The sequence below is a fragment of the Zosterops lateralis genome, assembly GCF_965231275.1.
Source record: "Zosterops lateralis genome assembly, chromosome: 4".
Lineage (NCBI taxonomy): Eukaryota > Metazoa > Chordata > Aves > Passeriformes > Zosteropidae > Zosterops > Zosterops lateralis.
Genome location: NC_139765.1, coordinates 60,203,021 through 60,224,575, shown reverse-complemented (window position 1 = coordinate 60,224,575; position 21,555 = coordinate 60,203,021). Strand labels below are relative to the sequence as shown.

General features: G+C 39.8%; 1 protein-coding gene across 1 annotated transcript in view; it reads left to right on the top strand.

Annotated features, from left to right (window-relative positions):
* Positions 1–8,157: 8,157 nt before the first annotated feature.
* Positions 8,158–21,555, top strand: part of PRKAR2B (protein kinase cAMP-dependent type II regulatory subunit beta) — a 74,793-nt gene continuing 61,395 nt past the window's right edge. Inside the window, exon 1 of the mRNA XM_083859167.1 lies at positions 8,158–8,989. Coding sequence (XP_083715293.1) covers positions 8,383–8,989 — 607 coding nt within the window. The 5' untranslated portion in view covers positions 8,158–8,382. The remainder of the gene's footprint in view (positions 8,990–21,555) is intronic.

Genomic DNA, 21,555 nt, shown 5'->3' with positions numbered 1-21,555 from the left:
AACTGTGTCTGAACATGAGAGTCCTTGACTAGGTCTTATGGGCAATGATCTAATGGGGTGGTTTGTAGGGATGTAAGGACATTGTCAAGTGGATTTTAACACAAAAAATGAATAAATGAGAGAAAAAATTCTATCGAGTGAAAGTGACCCTAGGATAGAAAATTATGCTGACCTGGAAATCACCATGCAAATTTTTTGTGGACATATTGACTAAGGACCATGTCCTCCATGGAGGCAAATCATCTTTTTGGGCCAGGTTCCACAGTCAAATCTGTTCTCTTGTACATCATCAGCTTTGATGATTGAACCTCTCTGTTGCTGCCTAGGCAATGGTTGTGTTGTAAATCAGTCTGAGGCTGGATGCATTCTGGCTAGCCCCACATCCCAGATGGTCCCTAAGGATTAACCTGCTGTGGATCTGGGCAGCCTCCACATTGCCCTGCCAGGTAAACCCAAATAGAGAAGTTTCAGCAGGTCATCACCATCTCCCCAACAACTGCTGGGCTCCAATACACCCAGCAGAATCTGAACAAAGCAAGAATTTTGCCCCAGCTGCCTGCATGCAGTCCTTAGGTGGAGTGAGCACAAATAATGGAAGACTCTGAAATAGGAAGGAGAACCAACTGTTATGGCCAGTGTGGGAGGTGCTGGTTCATGTGGCTGCCCTTCCAGCTCCACATATGTAAACATTGTCCTCACCAGTAGGTTCAGTATGAGCAAGGAGTACTTACATGACAAAACGTGAAAAAGTGCTGTTGCAAAAGCACTTGAAACCAAAAAAAGCATACTTGGAAATAAATAAGGAGCATTGGGAAATTACATTCTGGCAACTGCACGAAGTGTGTGCATTTCCCATAGAACTGAATAAAAATAGATTGTGTCAAAAACAATGATAAAAAACTCATGGGAATGCATGTCTGGCACAGTTTAGATTCCACTTCTCGGGCTAAAGTTGGAATATTGAAAGTGTGGTACAATTACAAATTTTACGTTAAAAATGTAAATATTTCTGTTTCTTATAAAAGTATAAAAAATAATCACATACTTTCTTTGACAATCCATAAATCTACACTAAATAGCCAGTCTTAATTTACTGCAAGTTAACTGAGTTAAGATACTTACACTGCATTCATAGACAGACAACATGATGGGGTCTTCAGATTCTGCCAAAATAGAAACAGCAATGTCATATAGAGACAAATGCATGAGTGTTTATTTATACATGAGCACACATACACTTACAGAGAGATAAAAACACAGTCTTTCTCTTCCAGAATTGGTAAAGGTCATTACATTTTGATTATTTTTTAATCAAATGCACATCCACAAGTTTGTATAAACAAACTATCCTGAGACAAACTGGAGACTTGACACTCCAGTGCAGAGCTCAGACACATTCACATTTGTCTTTTAAGGTCTGATACTCTGAATCAATGTTCTTCTCTCAAATGCAGCCCTTCCAACTACAGGCACATGTCCTCCCTGACAGATTAGGCAATACCTGAATCCATCTTGGCTGATGCCTTTGGGACACTACAGTGTCTGTCATCAGCAGTACCTACCCAAGCCCAGGTGTCTGTAGGTGTGCAAAGACACCCAAACTGAGAAACATGTTAGAGTCAGAGTGGTGGTTTTATTCACTAATGCTATTTTCAGTTTTCACCAGGACAATTAGGGTTCAAACTAAAAAAATATTTCTGCTGGTGCCTTCTTTAACCAATACTTGTGTAGATGCTTTATTCTTCTTGCGAAGAATGACTAATAATTTCCTCAAGAATATAATGAGTAACAATTAAATCTATCAGGGAAAAAAATTAAACAAAGCAAAACAACAAAACAGACAAACCAGAACAACCCCACACAATAAAATCCAAACCCACAAAACCAAAAAATAACCAAACTAAAAGCCCAACAGTTAATGTTCACTGAAGAAGCTGCCTCTTCCCTAGAAGATATCACTTAGAACTACAGACCGCACAGTCTGACTCCCTCCTTCTGGAAATTAGCTTCCAAGAAACTGAAGTTAATTCTCTTAATGATGTTTTTTAAGGAACACTGACAGTTAATGAGAGGCATGGAATTGTATTGTTGTTCTTCATCCAACGGCTGTTTCTACTAATTTTCTCCCAGTTTTTGCCACAAAGTAGATGATCTGAAGACTTCAGATCTAAGCTCAGGACTAATAGAAGAAGATTAGCAGGGAGGACATTCATGTTTCAAAAATTATTGGATTCCCCAGCTCCCTCAAGGAAAAGAAGCAAAACTATCCATTCACTATCACTCTAACTCATTTCAATAAAACCCAAGCATCCACGGCAGTGACTCTAGGTTTTTAAAAGCATATATGCATTATGATTTTTTTCACTAGTGCTTCATATTTCAGAAGATATAAGAATTACTGCATCTTTGGAGATATTTTTGTGTTTCTCTAGTGACATGAAAGAGTTTGATTTTTCAAGAGAAGATGTTGAGCCACCTCTGATAAGCAAGACTGATGCTATTCTTTTCCATAGAGGTGCTGCTAGACTATACAGACTGATATCCTTCATCTCTTAGATCATATAAGCCTCTTCTACTGAGCATGGTAACGAGTGCTTAGATAAAGGTTGAGAATTCTTCCAGTCTTTTCACCTCAAGATATTTCCTTCAGCTTATGAATAATTCCTATGTCTCTTTTCTGTGCGTCTCCATTTCTCCATATTCTTTTGAATAAAAGAACACTAAATCTGTACCTTTTTTTTTTTTTTTTTTTTTTTTTTTTACTTGTTTCAGGAATGCTTTATAGAGGGAAGATCTTCCACTCCTATTTTTGATCCCCCTCTTGAAACAAGCAAAAATCTCATTAGCCCCTTTGCCTACAGAATTACACCAGAAACTGGAGTAAAGCTGTTTTTCCATTCTGACCACCAAACTCTTCTAGAAGCATTGCCTTCCAAGAGAAAGTCCTTCCATTCTGTAGAAACATCTTGCACTCTTTCTTCTGAAGTCAATGACTTAAAAGAGGTTGTAGAGCAAGATTTTCTTTAAATGGACAAGTCATCCAGATCATTCCATGCTTCCCTGAACTCAGTGACATCACTGTTCAACTGGGTTTTGTGTCATCTGGAGGTTATATCATCAACATTTATACTTGCTCCCATGTGATTGCAGGAGGTGTTGAACAGAAGCAGCCAACTGTTAATTCCTGGGGAACTTCTCCATCTGATGATGATTTGCTGTTGCTATTTGATGAGATGTCTCTGTTAGCCATTTAACAGGTTGTCTTAACAGTGTATAATGCCATTTTTATAAAAAGTGTAGGGCATCAAATGAAAAATGATCCTCAAAATAGATGAAGTCTACTACATCTACACTGTCATTTTATTTCATTGCTTTTAAAATGAGAGGGTTTACTTTTAATGACAAATTCAGCATTCACTATATTGACTTTAGAAAGTCTAGTCATATTTTTCTGAAATTACAGGTGATTATGAGAGCCCAAATTGAGGCACATAAAAAGGAGCACTTTTCTAAGAGACAGTATCCTGTAGTTTCTGAGTATCAAGGATGACAAACAACAGATTTCAATGGAAATCAACAGCTGTTCATTTACTGAATAGTAACACTTGTAAACAGAACTTGAAATAAGTCACAAAGCTCATACTCCCTGAAAAATACAGTTTGGGGTTAAAAAGGACTAGGGTGAGTGAAAAATCAAAATACTCTGCATTTCTTTTGAACATATTATTTCAGTAAATGAGGTGGATGGAAGACTTGGATTCAGGACCAACGTAAGCCAACCAGAATTTGAATTGCTGATAATCTGATACTCCTCCTCCTGAGCCATGACTTCTGCTCTCTTCTCCCTGAGTGCATGATGATTCATCTCAACTCTAATCAGGCATTTAATTTCACTGACTACATAGCACTACAAGTACCTAAAAGGTGATACAAGGAAGAGAAAATTAACACTTGTTCCTGGGTTAGCAGGTGCCATTTTGTGTGAAGAAACTCCTCAAATGTATACCTGCTTAAACTGATTTTCAATTGGTACTGCAAGTGGCAGAGGCTGGTTCATTTACACTGCTATGCTGCTATTTTGTTTCTTCAGGTGGATTCCTTCCATCCAAGTTTTGAACTTGGCTTTTCTGTTTGCTCAGGGAAAACCCTCATTGGCAGAAATAACAATTTCACTTGAGTATGTAAATGGCTACTTGGTTCTTGCCATCCTAGATTTACAGTTGACAGGGGAGGATTCAAGTGGTTTGAATCCACGGAACGATAAGCACAGGCAGAGTAAAGGGTATGAGATGGAGAACAGGAAGTTCAATTGAAGGAAGAATCATGGGGAATGTGTTTGAATTTGATCCATCCATTACAGGCACTAGTTTCTTATATTGTTTATAGAACTGTACATTTTTCTGATAAATAGATTTGGATTTGGTAATGGATTTTGTAATACAATCATGGTGATATATCATGCTAATGAGAACAGAAAAGTGTGAAAATATGGTTCTACATGACTGTAAGTTTTGTTATTGGTGGAAAATTCATGGCTGAATGATTGCCATTAAAACAGTTAGTTAAAAAATTCAGTGAGCAAGACTTGCCTAGTAAGCCAGAAGGACTTCAGAGAGAGAAAAAAAGTCAATACATGTAATATTTTAAAGGTATTTTGGAAGATCAGAAATTGGTACATTATTATTCTTATGAGCTGTGGTTGTTCTAAACTTACAAACCACCCAGTCAAGAGCCAGCAAGAAAAAACTGTACAGTGAGATTTTGAAGTAAATATAAAACATATTGGGATTTGAAGATGCCTTCTGAGCAGCAGCTTTTTAGTTATGCAGTATGCAAAGTGCATCTTTACTTAAAATTTCAAAAGCCTGGACAAAAGATTCAAGATAACACAAATCAATGATCTTTTAAACACAGGAAATATAGGGAGAAACATCTCCCAAACACAAATGTGAGTCTTTTCCTGCTATGCTGCATTAGGCAGAGGTCCGGGCTTTGCCCTGTGTTTCTCTAGTACAATATAAACTCTTTCCATGGAGAAACACTGTGGGAATTACTAGGTTGCCAAATTGAGAGAGACTATCACAGAAGATGAGATCAGGATCTCTTCTTTCTGGGCTAGCTGTGCAGCTGGTCCAAGCACACGGTAATAATAGTCCCTCTTACCTGACACAAGGTAACAAACAGCAGGATTTAAAAGCCTGTATCCACTAGTGTGCTTGCTGAAGTTACTTTCCCCAGAGTAAAAGGGCTTTACCCTGGCTTACATCCCTAATATTAAATGCACACTTATGCCCTTCTGTACACCACCTATGGCACTGTGGGCTTAGCTGGGGCTCACTGAGAGACAGTTCTTCCAGAGCATGTCTTTGGAAGGACTGGAGAAAAAATGTTCCTATCAGGCAAAACATTGAAAGGTAGCAGAAAATAAACAGGTTTGTAGTTGGATGTTGGATGGACTTTGCTAGGTCAAGTTTACTAAATTTACTAAATTGCATTGACCCTGGTAAAGACAAAGCTTGAAAGTCTGACAGTCCTTGCTCTGAACTCTGTTCATTGTCCTCCATGTGATCAGAAAATATCTCATTATAAGCTCTGACAAAGTATTCCCAACCACTGTCTGAAGCATGCTGTCTGGAATTTTCCTATGGGAGACACAGTGCTTGCTATTTCTCACCCTAAAGCTCTAATCTCCTAGTTTTTCCACTGCTACAAACCAGCTGAAGGGACAAGAATGACATGCAAAAGCAGGTAAGCAGTGTGGTATGAAAAGTGCATCTGTTGGCTAGGAGGAAAGGAGAGAACAAAATCTTCAGGTTATTTCCTTGGGAATTGTGAGGGGAATATTCTGCCTAATGCTTTTTCAGTACAGAAGGGTTTCTGTAGGTTGTACATTCTCTTTCTTTTTAAGAAGATATTTACAGCTGAACTAGAATGGCACACAAAAATTAGTAGCAACTAATAAATCTCACTGGAGAGGTGTGAACCAATACTTTCACTATCTAACTGTTCACTCTGCTAAACATAACACATATTTTCAACAGCTGTCCTCCTTATGAGGATACAAAAGCAATTTAAATATCAATACAAGGTCTTTGGAACAAAAAGCATCTAAGGAAACCAGATGACACAAACTTGAACTGCAAAGATTCCTGACATCCTTTTAGATACACAAAACTCAAGTTTCACTAGACACAAACGTTTTGGGCTGTTTTGAAACGTTTTTTAGAAAGAAGCATTCTTTAGAGTTCTGCCACTTAGGAATCTCTTATTCAAATTATCCCAGTTTTGCATGCAAACATCAAAGGCTGGCTCTTGAGGATGTCCTCAGAGAAGTGATCTCGTTTTAAGTCTGGGAGGACGGGAGTCTCTGACAAACCAGGGGAGCCCTTGATTAGATGGCAAAACACACTATGCTGCTGGTAAATTCCTAGAAAAAAAGACTGCCTTCTCTGGCTAAGATGTACCTCACGGATGACAACCCTTCTAATCCTGGAAGACTCCATTAAATGGAACATTATATGCTCACAGAACACCTAGTGCCTGGAAGGCACTAATTACTAACACTTCCCTTCCTGAGGACTTCCTCAAAGCTTAGGTATGTCTCAGCCTGGTAACAAACAGATCAATCCTCTCAGGGTGTGAGAAGGTTTTTAAGCTCCCAAATTTGTGAATGAGCCAATCTGGCATTCCTAGATAACCCACCCTCCAGACTGTCTAAGGAATGCACCTGTCCAAGATGTACAGTGTCAGCTCTCCTGCTGTGCTTGATTCTCAGCCATTTTAATGTCTGTGGCTTCATGCTGCACCAGCAGTGCTTCCACCAGGCAGCTGTGGTCAGGGCATGCCAGCACTGGGGCATGGCACGAAGTGGGGCTGTGCTGGCAGGACTGGGGGCCTCCTGGACACTGTGGCAGTTCTTAGAGCCTGATGACAGAGCAATCTCCTGCAGTCCAGAGAAAACTCATGATCTGCCCCCAGATGACTTAGCTTGACTTTGAAGAACTTCCTCAAGCAGGACAGTGTTAAACAACAGTGAGCTTAACTTCAAATAAATACTTTATAATGGCCTGTAGAGTAAAATGAAGCCACAAGATGTTGCTTGAAAGTATTCCAGAGCTCCACTAGCAGAGGTGCCTTCTGCCTGTTACAGGGCAGCACTATCACCCACACAGGCATGGTTTATTCACTTCACTAATTTACCTGGTCTATAACACTTTGAAGACAAAACTTGTGAACCAAGCTCCATTTGAAAATGCACAAAACCAGAACTGGGTTCCATTTGGAAATAATTCAATTTAAAACTGGCTTTGAGATCCCCATCTGTGTGAAAAGTCTCAGGGATTGCTGCATTTTGCTGTCACATTATTTTTTTGAGGTCAGGTATTTCAGTTTCTTGCTACTGCAGACTCACATTTGACTGCCCATCTTACCACAGGCCCTTATGAAGCTCATTGCAAGGCCATTTGAGTAATGCTGAATGTTTAATGAAATCAATTATCAAACAGCCATATTGTCGCAGCCTTAGACATTTTAGCAGTTAATTTGCTTGATGCATAAAAATAAGACTCCAGCAGATCTTTCTGGAACCCCAAGGCTTTGGCCAACGTTCAGAGGCGATAACAAACCAGGGGGGGAGGCAGCTTTTGTGCATTCCATGACCTCACTTTAAAGAAGCGTTTAGTGAAGCGTTGACAAACATGGCACCCGTAGTTGCTACTTACTCTACTTAAAACATTTAAGCTTCCTGGTGATGACAAGCAGCACCCACTTAGCACTGTGCTAAGTAGTCTCTGCAGCATGGCTTGGAAGAGTCTCTATGCTGAGCGTTGGCACTCAGCAGCGTTTAAATTGGACTTCTTCCCCCATTTTTAAACAATTCTTCCTTTCTCCAGCTAAATTTTTCGTGGACCTTAAACAACCAGCTGACAAAGAGGATGTTCTCGCCAGCACGACATCACTGCTCCCATCCTAAATAACACGGATGAATGTAAATCGACAGCACTTGTATGCGTAGGAATGATGTGGAGAAGAGCTTTAAGGTGGTGCATGGCGGTGTAAAAGCACGGCAGTAATGGGCCATGAGATGCTCCACGGGCTGCGGTCCCCCCAGAGCGGGGCCATGTCCGCGTTTGGGAATCCCCGGCGCGGATGCCCGGCCGCCCCCGCGGGGAGGAGGCGCTCAGGGCTCGGGTCCCCGGGAGCCCGGGGGTGGCGGGGGCGGCGGGGCCATGCCCGGCGGGGCAGCCCGTGCGGGGGCAGAGATGCCCTGCCCTGCCCTGCCCCGCGGACCCTCCGCGCCGCCCCGCGGGCTCCCGCGCTGTGGCGGGCGGGGCGCGGCGGCCGCAGTCCCCGGCGGGAGGTTGTCATGGTTTCCCGGGTCACATGTGCGGAGGTTCCCCCGGCGCGGGGGGAGGAGGCGCCGCCGCCGAGGCTGCCAGAGCCGCTGCCCCCCGCGGGCCCGCCCCCCGCCCGCTCCACCTGCGCCGCCGCCGCCCCTTCCCGCTGCCCACGGGCCATCCGCCGGGCGCCTCGTCCCCGGGCCGCCGACCCCCGGCCCCGGGCTCTCCCCCCCTTCTCCTCCTCCTCCTCCTCCTTCTCCTCTCCCCTTCCCCTCTCCCTCCCCCTTCCTGGCCGGGCTGCGCCCCCCCGGCCGGCCCCGGCATGAGCATCTCCATCCCGGCGGGGCTGACGGAGCTGCTGCAGGGCTTCACGGTAGAGGTGCTGCGGAGCCAGCCCGGGGACCTGCTGGAGTTCGCCCTCCAGTACTTCGGGCGCCTCAAGGAGGAGGCGACGACCGCCAAGGCGGCGGCGGGGAAGGAGCCGAGCGGCCGCAGGGCTGGCACCGGCCATGACAGGGGCGCGCAGCCGCCGCGCCGGGGCCCCCCCGACGCCCGCGGGGTCAACTTCGCCGAGGAGCCCATGCAGACCGACTCCGAGAGCGGCGAGGACGAGCAGCCGCCGCCGCCGCCGCCGCCGCAGCAGTTCCCGGGTAAGGCTCCCCCGGCTCGCCGGGCCCGGGGCGGGGGCTCGGGGGGCTCAGGTGGGCCGGGGAGGGATGGGGACCCGGGCCGGGCCCGGCGGGGTGAGGAGCCCCGGGGGCGCGGGGGCAGCGGGGCACGGGCAGGGGCAGGGGCACCGATACGGGCACGGACACGGACATGGGCACGGGCAGGGGCAGCAGAGACCGCCCGCACTGACGCCGAACGGCGGAGCCCGCGGGAAGGTTCCCGTATCCCGCGGCAAACTTTAACCTCCCCGGCTTTTGGGGTTCTGGGCGTTGGGCACGCAGGTATCGCCAGCTCCATCGCTTGTAGCCTTTGAGCCTGTAACAGGCTAGCAAAGATGTGTCTAAATTTGTCTGTATGTTTCCTTTCTGTAAGAGCAAATCTGCGTTCTGTAACTAGTGCAGGATGGGTATGTCCGCCTCAGAAAACACCTCTATGGGCATGGCACTGTATTCACGGGCTCGGTTAAGCATTTTACGTAGATGTACTTGTATGCTTTAAAAAGTAGAGCACAATTTGAAACATAATGTCTTCCCGAAAGCCAGAGTGAAATTTTCTGCGTTTAGAAGGGCCTGTGGAACAAGTGTTGCTGCGACAGCAAAGAACATTTGCAGTATCTTTGTGTTTGAAGGTAACACCGATCTACACGCAGCTAATGACACCTTATCTTTGTGTGGCTGACAGGCTTTATTTAGAGACTGTGTCAATCCATCTGCTGGTGTGGGCTATGGGACAGGTAGGAGCTGTCTCTGAAGGGTGCACAGTGCTTTGTGCCATGAGCAGGCTGATTGAAGGGTCGGTCAATAAGGTTCGATGGAGAAGAGGAAAGCGTCCAAGCATCTTTATCTTTTTTTTTTTTTTTTTTTTTTTTTTTTTTTTTTTTTTTTTTTGAGGATAGCTAGAAGTGTATCTCACCAGATCATCAAAGCAGTCATCCCTCCGAGACTTGCTGGAGGTAGATTTACTTAGCAGAGTACAGAAGGCTTTGCTAGTTGAATTTCAGTGCAGGTTTTAAAATGTTGGGCTATGTGCGTTTTATCAGGAAATGTAGATAAACTAGTAGGCATTTAAGAAGTGGGTAAGTTTTCAAAATGCTTCATGTTACCCCACAAGGCAGTCGCCATTCCTTTCATCTGTTCTTTGCAGCTATACCCACGTGTGTTTTATGAGAGATTGAATCTGTCAATCAGGTTCTGCAGATTTATGTGGCAATTTTAAACTCCAATGCTGATTATATGAGATTAGTAGAAATTTGAAAATTTGCTGTCTTTGAAAACTGAAATGGTCGTATAATGTGGAAGAAAAGAATTGTTATTTTAATTTGCTAACACTAGATGTGATTTTTCAAACATTAATTATTCTAACATCAAACAATCTCATTGGTAAATGGAGAGCTGGAATGTTGTATGGAGGGAAGTGCAGAATTATTAGTATGTATATGTTACTTACATGTAACTTTACAGGGTGCTCTAAGAAGCTTTCTAAGGTTTTCTAATGAACACCTGTAATCAAGATTCTTTTGACAGTCTTTTTTGTTGTGCTTTTGAAGAGGGAAAGCCATTATTGTCAATATTCTCATTAAGGGACATGCTAGAATCTCTTAGTTTCACAAACTGATCTACTTGTTTGACCAAAATCCTTTAAAATGCTACATTTTAAAGCTTAATATATTTTGAATGGTTAATTGTATTATGGTTTGAAAATTCTGTCAGTTCAAATAATTATTAATTAAACAAAAAATGAAAATATTTGTGAAGCCATGTGGAGGTTAATAAGAAGTTGCTCATGGTAAATGGTTACTAATAGTGTGCTTGTGTATGTGTGCATTGTGCAGGAGTGTGTATTTTAAATTCAGATTTTATGTCTGCCCTGAATATATTCTTCTAAGGTAACATAACAATACATCCACTCAGCCTTTTGTTAATAACTGGAGGCATAAAGGTTAGAACTCAAACATTTGTTTAATGGGTTTAAATTCCAATTTTAAAGCATATTTCTTTTATGATTTTGCTTTCTGTTTTTAGAAGTAGCAATTCTTAAGAACTGAAGTTTGGGAGAAAGTTTCTAATTTTTTTTTTTTTTTTTTTTTTTTTTTTTTTTACCTTTATGAATTATTAAACTTCTTCTTGTATAGCAAATTTGTCCTGTTTGCATCCTTAAGAGAGGACAATAAATTTGAAAAGTTGATAAGCAAATGTAAAATGAAAACCTCTATGAAGGAGGTCAGACCTGGTGGTGATATCTTTCCTCTTTCCTTTGTTAAAGCTGTATATTCAAAATATCAAACTGACCGTATTCCTTAATTAATTCGATCAGAGTATTGTCGAGCTCTCATTGTAAATGCTCCAAACTATTTTTTCCCCTACTAAATATTTCTAAATACCTACAAGCACTGCAGCTGAACTCTTTGTCAGTATTAATTTTGTCCTTGAAATGTATTTTGGAAGGTACATGAGCATTATCCTGTTTCAGAATGATGAGCTGAGGCAAAAGCTGTGTTAAAAAGAAAAATAACCCTGTACTTAGGATTAAGAGTTATATGTGAACCTCGAATTAAACTCTGTTCAGGTCTTTGCTGTGTCCATTACCTCAGCTGCAGAAATCACATAAAGGTAAAAGCAGTTACCTTGTCTGGAGGGAGAACTTTCTTGTGTCAGTGTCATAGTTTGGAATTGGCACCTGGAGTTAAGGTGACCTCAGAAATGACATTCTTTATGTTCAGAGCATTTAGGTTTTCCCCTTTGGAACACACAGTTTAATTTGAGAATGTTTTTCAGGTTTTCTAGTTGATTTGTTGGGGTTTTTTTAGATTTAATTGTCCTACATGGGTGTATTAGCATTAATCAGTCCTCAACTAATTCCTTCTAACACTAATAGCAGTCAGTAAATTGAATAGGAAATATACATAAAAATGAGCTCTCTTTTAAAAAATTTGTCTATGTTTTAGCAGGCGTGAAGTACATATTATGGTTTATTATACTGTGTCTCCAAAATCTGAAAATGCTTAGTAAATTATTTGTTCTTTTTACAGTGACTATTCTTTTCTTTTGACATTACCACTTACATGTTAATTTGCAACTTATTTTGATGAGCAATAATCTATGTAGTTTGTAACAGTTGTTTTAAAATGTTTGCCATAGATAAAAATTCATATTTCATCTAGCCTTGAAGTGAATTAGAGTTTTCCAAGGTAACATTGCTCTTCTTTAAACTCAAAAATACTGTGCTGTATGTATCATTTGGCACGACATAGACTCTGTTTATTTTTCTTTTGTTTTGCTTTACTTCAGTTTGTTTTGGTGTCTTTCTCAGATAGTGGTGTATTTTAACAGGAAAATACTACAGCTGTCCCTCTCCTCCCCCGTGTGCTTCTGTTGGTGTGTTGGTTGCTTTGAGTTCCTTCTTTGGAAACTTGAGCTAGAAAATGCAAGTCTATATCTCAACCTAACCCACTGATTGTGCCTAAATAACATGAGATCACTGTCTAGGTAAAACATACATATTCTACCTTACAATACCAATTTTCAAGACATGTCTTTGTTTTAGTTCATTTACTCAGTGTGAAGTGCTTTACAGGTGTCCTGTTCATAGAAATTATGAAATAATAGATAAATTGTAGAAACCAGAAAAAACTGCACACAACTACATGTGTCATGTGTAGATAGTGGGTAGTTTACAGCAGTGGAAAGGGTCAGTAAGGACATAAAGGAGCATAAGGGAACAACATAAAGATACATACGATTTGTAGAAGGATATCCTTAAATCAGGGGCTATATAGAAAAAGCAGGTGAATTTCTTATAGATGTGTATATTCAAACTAAAATCTGCAATATGATGTGTAATGGCTGAAATAATTACTATCTGATATGTATGTAGCCAACCTTAGAAGTGAAGTTTTAATAATTTCCATGGTCACTCTTTTGAAATACAGAAAGAAATAAAGGATTATTTGTATGGTTATGAGGACAAACCAGGTCAGACCCAGGCTGGAGCAGCTTTACTGTTGATGCAATTTCAAAGAGACAAGTTTCCAGCCACAGACCAGTCCCTTGTGAGCATGGCATTGTTGGTGCACTCCTTGGCAAGGCTTTGGGCCATATCTCCTTGCAATTTTCTACACTATGCCTGCTGTCATTCAGAGAATAATGTGTGTAAATTAAGTGTTCAGGGCAGGTGTTCGGGAAGAAGATGGATTCTGGCAGGGAAGAGAATTCCAGCTGCATGAATTGGGTTGCCTTGCTGGTCCAGTGGGCCTTGGCCAGGGGTTGGCTACTGCCTACTCTTCTCTACTAGTGTATACAGTCACAGAACCACAAAGCTTTCTATCCTTGCTGTAAATCTTCAAAATAGTACATATTTTTGAAATAATGGTTTCCAGTATTTTTGACAGGAGCAAACTAAAATAAATCTTTCTGCTAACAGTTATTTTAGAGAGTAAACCCAAGCAAGCTGGCAGTTGTTTGTGGTTGTTTGGGTTTTTTAAATTCCTTAATTTGACAGAGGTGTTTTATTCAAGTTGAGAGATTTGTCATCAAAAAACTTAGTCTGACAAAATTATAAGCAACTAGAAATGTGAAGTTGTAATATGTACCATTTAGTAGCCTTTGTAGAAAGGACTATGGTTCCCTCTCAGACGTGTACCTACTTGGGATTGTAGATGAAAACAATACTTTTGACACATCATTTTTTTAAAAAAATAAGTATGTTCATGTTAATAATTTAGTTGAAATGATAGCAGCCTCCACTCAAAAGTATTTATGTATCCCTGTTCAAAATTAAGCATGCGTGAGTGGAGGTGTCTTTGCTGGCTAATATTTTGTTAAAATTTGTTAAGTGTATTGAAGAGAAGCAGGAGAAAATTCCAAAGAGCTATGGACAGAAACGTCTTAGAACTACACTAAAAATATTCGAATTTGTTTTCAGCTTCTTTTTTGCTAAAGGAACAATGTAGAGATGATTTTGGCTGACTGTTCAGCTTGGAAAAAGAGAACAGAATTAATTCAGTATGTATAGGAAGACATAAAATTTTGCTGGCATGGGTTTGTAGTGACTGCATTATAAATTTTAACCTATAAGCAATGTCAGTAGGAACATTTGCACAGCAACACTCAGTTTCTTGCTTGTATCATGTCTGTTTCAAAGGAAACATGTCTATTCCTTGCTTTTTCAGGAACTCTCTAGGAGTATTGTTTCACATGCTGACTTCATTTCAGTTTCTCCATGAAACCTTATATTTTTTATGTTTAGTACTCTTTATGCATTTAAGTGAATGGAAAAAAAACCCTAGTTTATTTCCCTGCTTGGTGGAGAGAACAGAGATTTATCTTTGGATATTGAGAGAGCGTGTTTTTAGGATGTTCTCCTACAGCAAAATGACCTAGCGCTTGTAACCTGCACAGAGGTGCTTCGTGCATCTGTCAGGAAGTTAAGCTTGGTTTAATACATGTACATCCCATGGTTTATCCCAAGTCTGTTATGCAAAAGTATTGCAGTATGTTCTCTAGTTCTGTCCAGTTCCCTCAGTCTGCATGAAATGTACCTAAACAGTCGAATCTCTGCAAACTTACTGGCCTGACCTGCTCCTGTAAATCTGGAACATATGGTTTGGAAATCACACATTTAGATCACAAGGTACAGATTAATCAAGGTACAGGCTGCTGCTGCACTTCTGGTTTTCAAATATCAAAGATGACCTCTAGATTGGGAAATTTCATTTGTTGGAACAGTGATGAAAGGAACAAGAAGGCAAGGTGGAAGGCAGGACATGGAAGAAGAAAAGGAGTCAGTGTATGGTAAGGGAAATACAAAGGTAAAAATAAGAAGAAGGAGGAGACACAGAACTGAAGTAAGGGGAGAAAGATAAAATACACAGCACATGTGAGCAAGCACATTAAATTCTCCGCCCTTATTTTTCTACTCTGCTATAGCCCTGCTGTCCCAAATTTATGTCCTGAGTTTTCTATTGAAATTCTGTTTGGCTTATGAATATATTTCAGAAGAGCATAAATGTGAACTTAACTAAAATCAGTGGTCAGTGCATTGTATGGATGTGAATTTGGTCATTTGAATCTGAGAAATCTATTAAAAATTGTGACATAGTCATCTCTCATATTACCATGTCTGGAGCCTCTTAACACTTGCATTTTAAAGAGTTTCAACTCAAGTTTTTTGTGGAGGATCCAGATTGGTTTCAGCCATTGTCTGTTTTAAGGAAATAGTAGTTATGGTCATCATGAAGAAAGTTGATGGACACGTGGATACAGCTGCCATCTTCATGGCTAAATGGTGCTGATGGAAAAATGAAATATTGAACAGTACATAACAGACATGGTGAAGTGCCCCTATTTTAAGTGCTTAATACAACTCACAGTGGTTATTTCACCAACTATTATTTTAATGGAAATGCCTTAAAGTCACGCTGTAATGTAAGTGTTCCCACCCCAGGTTTGAACTCCTATTATGAGCTTCAAGTGAGTATAATTATACAGAAGTTCTGTGCTTTAAAAAGGTGAGCAATTTTTAAAAAGTGAATGAAGGAAGGAGAAGAGTTTGAGAAAAAGAGCCATTAAAAATGGCTCAATGTTCTCTGCTGCTGGAATAGGTCTTGACATACATAAATTAGAAGAAGAGGTGATTTTACTAGGGGTGATATATTCGTCACATAGCTTGTTTGATAATGTTGGTTGTTTTGTGGATGTGGGTGCATAAAAGATGAACTCCACATATACAGGAATTACTATGTGCTAGATGGACCTGTTAAAAGAAATAAGCTTGTCTGTAGGTAGGTATCATCATAAACATCCATCAATTATGATATTATTTGAAAGTATTCTTATGAGAATTCTAAAGGAAATATGCACTTTATTTCCTTTTCTCTGGGAAATTGGATAATTGTACTGGTAAGTCTAGATAGCTTTATAGAGGGGTTTTATACTGAAATCCCTCATCCTTTCAGGGAGCCCTTTTAGGGTAACCCTTTCCCATGCTGGGTAGGAATGATAACCCATTTGCTGCATGGAGCTGAACATGATGTTTTGATCATGACAAGTAATTACAAACTTGGGGATTTATTTAATCTTTTTCTTTATTGAATACATTTTTTGGTCTGTAGATCAGTTTTCACTCATAGTATTATACAAGACTTTGTTGAAGAGGGTGAAATTTGACTTTGTGTGTGCTTTGTTTTCTCTTCATTTTTTACTTTTCTAATTGACTGGCATTATTTTCCTTGTAGAAAAGCATCGTGTTTGTCAATTTGGTTTTTCATTAAAAATTTGAGGAGCTCTGTTTCAACTTGTGCACTTCCTGATAAAAATAGCAGAAGTACTCACACAGAATTTCTATTTGCAGTTTCTAGGCAGTGTAATACACGAATCCACATTTAAATCGACGCAGCAAGTAATCCAGAAGACACACAGTTTTGGTGTTACATCAAAAAGATGATGTTAATCAAATGTCCAGTGCCTCATTCAGCATTTCCAATGATACCATGTCATGCAAAAACGTGGGAGGTCTGAAATGAAGGGAGATGGAGACAGGCAAGGGTGCCTGAAGTGCATATGAGTAAAATGCAGATTGTAGGTACAAGCTATCCTCAGAATGAACTGTACAACAGCCATATGGCAGTTTGCCATCTTTTCCATAAATGGCATCCTTTTAGCATTGCTGCTCAGAAAAGTCATTTGTGGACCACAGATAAAATAAGGAAATTATAAAGAATAGAACAATAAGGAAAAAAAAAAAATCCAAATTTTAATTTAGTCAGCCTTGCCTTATTGTGCTATTACACTCTGGATAATGGAAGGTAGAGTTGTAAAAAGCATGCTGCAACAGCAGAAAGTGTTTTTCACTTATGTGTTTGACTCTTAAATTACTCTGCTTAATGAGATTAGAGAAAAAAAATCATCAGAGCAAGAATTTGAAGCTGAGAGGTTGAGCAGGTAAAGGCTGATAATGAGAATAGCTATCTTACACATACAGTTTCAGTTATATGACTGAAGTGGTCTCTGTAAAGCTGGGCTAAAAGGGACAATTAGTAAATATTATGAAGACTTCCTTAATGGAGGGTCTAGAAAATTGCTGTATAAAGTAGATTTTGAAAGGAGAAGTAACATGATCTTTCCTGCTCAGTCATTCCTGATACCATCCTGCTTGTATAAAGATTTTTGTAACAGCATCAATCCTTTCTGAATCCCTGTGATGGAGATGTCAAACATGCTTTTATAAATACCAGTAATGTTTTTATATTATACCTTTTTAGCAGACATGTCCATTGTAAAGCATACCAGATAGGAAGACAACCTTGCCCAACACTGGAAATAAAACATTGCTTGCAAAACCTCAGTGTAGACTATAAATAAAAGATGTTCTGAATTCTTGGGGTTGGGATGAATACAAGCTGGAGCCAGGTGTAAGCATTCAGACTTGCCTGCCCAAGCACACAGGCTGAAAGTCTTGGTTTATTTTCCCATTCTGATTTTAATGATAGTTTATAATGTTAGTGTGAAAAACAGAATTCAATGCCATGAGTTATGAGATATTTGCAAGTGTTGTGGGATATGGGTTAACTTGAACTCAAGCTGTCCACAGCAGCTTTGCTATGTCCTTTTTTGGATGACCTTGCATATGAATATATATTGTCACTGCACTGATCTAGTCCTTCTAATTTTTTTCCCATTACTTTTACCACTGAATTTGTTCCCTTTTGGATCCTCTCTCTGAAGCTGTCACATTTTTCATTGATGTTGAAGAATTCCATCTTTGGGCCAGTAATTGCCTTTGCTAAAAAGTGCAGACCAATACCACAAGTCCTTGAAATAAGTGTTGATGAAGAATTTTTGCTATTTAATATCTTGGAAATAAATGTCTAAAAGCTAGTAAATATGTTTAAGTATTCCTCCTGTTTTAACAACAGTTAATATGACAAAAAGTTTGTCTAATAGAGGACTGGAATTGTCCTGAGATTTCTTGTTCTCTTCCATAATAATATTTGTGATGCTCATCACAATTGTAGTCAGAAAAAATTACAATATGTGCTATAGACATGTATCAAAATTTTATTAAGACTTCAAACAAAATGTTTTCTGTCCTTATAATAAACCCATTTTTTCATCATGAATGTGTTTTGAAAATTGTGTATTCTTAATAATTGATGATATTAAACATTAGAGGGAGAAGTTTAATTTTTGTCCTCAGTTATGCCTAATTTCTACTGAAATTGAGAGGTTAGGATCCGGTGGCTTTATCGATCTGTCTCTTTATGCATCTCCTAGGTACTAGACCCAGTCATCATTTTATCTTTAGTTCTATTTTTGGGGTTTTTATTTTCCAGTTCTTAATGCATAGTGCCTTTTATTTCCAGCCATTTTGTTCAATAACTTTGAGTAACATTCAGGCATCTTTCTCTAAAATCCATCTTTTAGCTGATAATTTATTTCTCTACTGGTTTTTAATAGATAGTCTAAACATGGGAAACTTTGATCTAGCCTTCACCACCATGGTATTTAGGCATCTGTGAGATAATTTAAATACAAAGTTAACAGCCTGCCTTCCTTCCTGTTGCTTCAGCCTACAGGAAATGTTGTTAAATGGCTAATACACATATAAAAAATTGGATTGAAAGAAGATAGATGGTTATTCATTTTTAGATACTACTAGCTTAAATTCTTGTAAAAAAATTATCTGCAGTATTTTTCTCCATGTCTCCCTTGCTAAACTGTCAGTTTTCCCCTTCTATTGGAACATAGCTGCTGCTGCAGTTGAGGTGGGAGTAGATGTAGATTAATTTCCATTATCCACCTTGCAAAAGAGGTAATTTGTTCTTCTGGTTTTGCCTTCTTAGTATCAGGAATAAAATGGAGTCACTGATTTAAGTGCACCCTAGTTTGCTGTCTATCTGAAATATATTGTCATATGAACATGGCTCATCTGTAATTACTTCAGTTTATGGCCTCAAAAAAAAGTGCAAAAAGAAGAGGAACAATGTTATTCTTTCTTCAAGCCCATCCTTCAAATTATTTCAGTAAGCACAGATGCAGGGTTTGGGAGGTGTGTAGGGAGAGTGGGAAGTCTTGGGATCTTGGGAAATCTAATCAAAGAACGATTTGAGCTTGCATTCCATGCAAATGGAATTTCCATGCACGTGGGTGTTTGTCCTCTTCTTGGACTTTGTTTTTGGGAATTCTAGGAGTTTCTCGACAAGAACTTTGTAAATACAGTAAAAAGACCTGAGTTTCTTGCTGCTGCCAAAATTGGATGTCATTGATCTATTTCCACCAAACAGAGTTTTCCAAGGAAGGTTATATGGAACACAAAAGTACAGCAATGTGTTGCAACCTACTTCTTCCATCTCAACCTTTTTTGGTGAAGGATCTTTCTCATGCACTGGAATAAAAAAAACTAAAACCAACAAACAATGAAAAGAAACAAATGGTGGTAGGAGACAGTAAAAGACAGTAAGAAAAAATTCTGGCTTTCATCTTTTGTTGCTGTTAAGAGGGTCTCAAGTGTTTTGTTTACCTTCTTTTGCACTTTTGTTTTTTTCCCCCCCATTATGTGAAATTAAGAGGGTTGCTTGATCTGCTCTTTATCCAGAAGCTCAATCAGGGGCTAAGATCCATTTCCTTTGTTTAGAGATGAAGTATTATTTGCAGTTCTGTTTAAGAGTAATGGGAGATAAATCACAGAAATGTGTGTGATCACCCTTCTCAGTTGAAAGGAGGCAGGTTAATATTTACAATTCTAGCACGACAGTCACCGTCTTCGTAGCTGTAACACCACATAACATAAAACCATCTGGGACTGAGCTGATGTCAGATGCATATGTAGGGCTTTCAGAAGAGGAGACAAGTACATCTGGATCCAGATCATTGTAGTCATCTTGGTGTCAGCCTGTACTTCATTGGATGCTCACTGAAATATGCTTTTTTTTCATGTTAGAAAAATGTTTTTATGTCTTAACTCTGGAAGAATTCTGCCACTATAGCATCTGGATCCCTGACAGAATCAAAACTAAACATGCAAATGAGCGTCAGAAAGACATTCTCAAATCCCACAGGTTAAGGAGAGTATTAGTGCTTGTCCCTAATAAAACAGGCCATTTATTCTCTCTTCTAGCTTGGAGGTGACCGACCCAAGGTCCTTTTTTTGGGAGCTGGCCTGTGGTCCCACCCCTCAAGAGGGATCTGTTCCAGCAGCACTGCTAGAGACCCCAATGGCATGGGCACTAGTAGGACATCATTCCACTGCCATGGGGAAATTTAATGATTAAGCAAAACTATTTTTCTTATTACTATGAGCCTAGAGTTTTCTGTGCTTGCTAAAATGTGTTTAGCTTCTGAGAAAGCAGTTATTTATTATTTGTGGTTGTGGTCACTACATTGCCATCTGATGTCTCACCTTTGACATCTATTGCAATGTCCTTTTCAGTGAGTTTCTCTATATATTTTTTAAAGTTTTGATGTTTAATTTGCTGAAGTTATTATACAGTTGCTTGTGAAGAACTAATAAAACTGACTACACAGCTCTGAACATACAAACTGCCACGTGCTTTCTTTGTTTCTTTAAATCATAGTATGAATTTATTTCAGCACTGGTTGGTTGGTTTGGGTTCAGTTCAGCTGGGGTGAAAACAATCCAGCTTGATGAGAGGCAGTGGATATATGGCATGGAGTGTGTATTGTACCCTTGCAATGTCTGATTCAGGAAGCAGTGGACTCCTAAAGGTGCACTGTGATGTTCAGGGGGAGGAAGCACCTGAGTCTCTGGTTCGGGGGCCATCTAGTACTGATACTGAGAATGTCTAGAATTGATCAGCTGGCAGGCCAAGCCTGAATTTGTCACCTGTCCTTCACAGTAGCTACTAGTTTAGTATCAGCTTCTGTTTTTCTCATCTTACTAGAAACTTTGAGAAAAGTTTGAGAAAAGCTTTGAGGCTTTTCTCATTGTTAAATGCAGTTGAAAATTGTAGAGCAAGTTCAGTTTTTTCTTTTGTTAAGGAATTTGTGTATCACTTGCAAAATGAAATTGCCCTTGCTTGTTTCCAGTATTTGAATGGTTTCTGCTGAAACCAATTTAAAATTAACAGGCAAGGTTCTGTGGAACAACAATCTTTCTTTCTAAATAACAAGAATAGAAATGTAATTGCTGTGACACTTGGAGCAGTTACCTGACTGTGACTGACACTCAAAAAGTAACAGGAGCCTGGTTATTGCTGAAAATACTTAGATGTATTACTTAGATGCTTTTCATTTGGAAAATGTACGAAGGTCAGAATATAAACACATGTGCTGATTTATAAATGTAAAGACTGAGCCAATAAGATTTACACATTTATTCCGGAAACCCTACTTTATTTTTACGTCTTGCTAGGAACTGACATTGTTTAACTTGTGCTCTGCATTCCAGGACAGGTTTGTTTTTTTTTTTCCAGATAGGGGGATGAATTTAGCTTTCCTTTTAGTGAGAGCCCTTAATGCAGTACATTTTAGGTAAAATTCTTTCTCCCCCTAAAACTAGCCTCATACCTTTCTTGCACAAAATGTGTTTTAGA